Source organism: Rhagoletis pomonella, unplaced genomic scaffold, assembly GCF_013731165.1.
Source record: "Rhagoletis pomonella isolate Grant_MI unplaced genomic scaffold, Rhpom_1.0 Rhpom_scaffold_00012, whole genome shotgun sequence".
NCBI classification, from domain to species: domain Eukaryota; kingdom Metazoa; phylum Arthropoda; class Insecta; order Diptera; family Tephritidae; genus Rhagoletis; species Rhagoletis pomonella.
Genome location: NW_023458566.1, coordinates 25,243,850 through 25,246,962, shown reverse-complemented (window position 1 = coordinate 25,246,962; position 3,113 = coordinate 25,243,850). Strand labels below are relative to the sequence as shown.

The 3,113-nt window shown below is 33.9% G+C and overlaps 1 protein-coding gene across 1 annotated transcript in view; it reads right to left on the bottom strand.

The window, feature by feature from the left end:
- LOC118747394 (extensin-3-like) overlaps positions 1-450 on the bottom strand; it is a 1,570-nt gene extending 1,120 nt beyond the window's left edge. Inside the window, exons 1-2 of the mRNA XM_036481443.1 lie at positions 430-450; positions 41-362 (exon numbers count right to left, since the gene is read on the bottom strand). Coding sequence (XP_036337336.1) covers positions 41-362; positions 430-450 — 343 coding nt within the window. The remainder of the gene's footprint in view (positions 1-40; positions 363-429) is intronic.
- Positions 451-3,113: the final 2,663 nt, after the last annotated feature.

The window sequence follows — 3,113 nt, the reverse complement described above, 5'->3', positions numbered from 1 at the left end:
GAGGCTGTATGGTGAGATAATCCATGATCTGATGAACCACCTGAGTAAGAAGCGACTGGAGATGAAGCTGCCTGGTAAGAGGAACCACCATATGTGCCTGCCGAAAAAGAGGCAGAAGGGGCTGACGCAGAGCCATAGAATGAACCACTTGGATAGTTTGCAGCGTTTTGTTGTGAAGAGGCTGCGTATGATGGATATGAATCCGAGGCTGCTTGTTTTTGCGATCCCGGGATATCTACTACTGCTCCACCACTTGGCTTATGATAATGATATCCATCATCCTGCAGGTTATCACTGTGCGAGAAAATGTGCGACACATCAGCTGTGACAGCCGCTACCAATGCCAAAGCTAAAAAAAGTCTCTGCAATAAAATAAATAAGTTAATATATATGTTAATTATTAAAAAGAAACGGTCACTAATAAATCACTTTAGTATTATAACTAACCATTGTTGTTTGTCTAATTCTAGTCCACACGATGAATGTAGACAAAAGACTGTGAAAACTTTTCAAGCGGAGAAATTATTTATATCGGAAAGAACTCACCGTCGAACAAGGATTTAGATGTCGTATGTTAATGGTCTTCCCTTGTCGTCGCCTCCATCGAAAATGCTCTTATGTTAGCAATATTTGTCACAATAGTAGTGATGAGCAACATGCCAAGCGAGTTGAGCAATGAGGGTATTTCTAAAGAAGTAATCTAACCGGCTTGGCGAAACGACTCCCATAAAAAGTTCTTAAACCACGCAAATACATACATACATACCTGTCTGCATTAGAATTTTAGCAAAAAGATTCTTGTTTTGTTGATTTTGGTTCTCTTTATCGGTATCGTTTCCTAATTTATTTGAACTGTTGGTGTTGTGTGACGCGTTTGATTTTGGTTTGTTGTTGCTTTGTTTTTTACTTACGCTTTTTAATATGGCATATATGTACATATGTACGCACACGCATGCTAATGATTTAGAAATCAAATTAGATATTTATAACATAAGAATTCATATGATGAAAACAAGATCAGAACCCCTACGTTATTGGCTACAACAAATAATATGTATGTAGTAAAATAAAGATGATTATTTAAACTGGAAAGAGAAGTTTTAAAATAGTAAGTAAAAAGTTAACATATTTACCACAAAAGTTTATTTATATACTTTCATGTATATAAAAATGATTGTTAAAACTGGAAAGAGAAGATTTAAAATAGTGAGTTAAAATTTATCATACCACAAAAGTATACATATCTATGCATGTATACGTACATATCAATGGTCCTCTGCAATAAAGACACAACTCACAGTTTTAAATTTGTGGAATATATAGCGGATTAGTTTGACAAATAGCCATATTTGTCTGTAAAAAATCGACATATGCTTGCTTGTTACCAATCCGATAGGAGTGCTATTGTGCCATCTTTCTCGCCATCGAAGTGGCCAACCCTTACCACTGTCTCATATTTATCGTGAATATTGGCATAAATCAAAAACTGTTGTGCCGTTGTGTTGAGGACCATCGATATGCGCATACATTTGAATGTATGTAAGTATGCACATTTGGACGGGTTAATTATTTTGACTATGCGCGTATAACATAGGAGGATTCTACGGGCAATTCTAAGCAAATTTGCCGAATGAACCACGGATCTAAAATCAATTTGGAATTTGCCAAATTGCGGAAAGAGGTTGTAAAGATAATGTGAATATGTTCACTGTTTTAAGAAAAAGATAAGTCCGGAAATGGATTCCTCATACCAAAAAACCCCTTAAAGCATGTTTTTATAAAAAATTTAAGCACTTCTTTACGGGACTACAGCAAAATGCTAAGACACCTTTTTTTCGATATTAGGCAAACTCCAAATTGATTTTAGACCCATGGTTTCTTGGTAAATTTGCTTAGAATTACGCGTAGAATCATTATGCGCTACAGTGGCGTAGTCAGGGGGGGAGGTGTGGAGGGATAGATCCCCCCCTTCGTCATTGAACTACAATTATTTACTTTTGAATTAATAACACAATTCTATTTTATCCTTCTGATTTAAAACTTTTTTTATTACAGACGGATAACAAATTATCTTTTAATGAATATATGAGTAGTCCACTTGCAAACAGCGTTATGTGATTTTATAAAAGTAAACCATAAACAAAAAAAAAACGTCTACGACAACAAGTAACATCCGAACTGTATCTTTTTTTATTACCTGAAAATTTGGATAAATAAGAGCCTAATACCATTAAAAAATAAAAAATAAAATTGCAGTATGGTAGATTTGCAAATTTTATATTTAAAAATTTATAATTGCAAGCTTTGAAACAGTAACTTTTACATAGCTAGCTTTTTTTAGCTTTTCACGTTATCTGCTCTAGGAAGATTGTTTTGCTTCATTTTTGCGACCTCTTCCACTAGGCACCGAAACTACCACCTTTTCTTGCAGTTTTCTAAGTTCATACGAAGAGGAGACATTTGAAAGTGTATAAATAAGTACTATAGCGACTTTTGCAAGAGTAGTTAACATTTCATGCTATTTCTTTCAGAATATAGAAAAATTTTTCACTCTGCTGTTAGTGGACATGAAACCCACCAAAAACTATATTTAAAACTATATTTTTTATATTTTTTAACAGACTTCCTTTGTCCTTGGGAACACTTTAGGCTATATTTTTTCTAAGTCTTAACATTTTCTAGTAGAAAATACCAAATTTTTTTGCCACTTTTCGTGCGGTTCCGCCTTTCCGCAGTAAATCTATTATTTACATTTATGGTTCCTGATTAACTATGTTATTTACTGGTGATCACTTCTTCAATTAATTACAATATAGAAAAAAGTCATCTGACTTCCAACTAAGTAAAAGATAACTGTCAAATGCAAAACTGAGAGTGAGTGTAAAACTGTAACGTCTGCCTTAATTTACATTTTTGTCAGCTGGTTTTTTATTGTTGTTGTATTGACCTCAAATCGTTATGAGAGAGGGAATAGGGATGTACCAACAAGAATATTCAACAAAAGGATGAAAGTCGTTAGAACTTGGAAATATAGCGGTGGCTGAAACAAAAAGTGTTAAACCATGTTACAGTTTTGCTCGTCACTGTATATACATGTATATATAAAAAAAAAA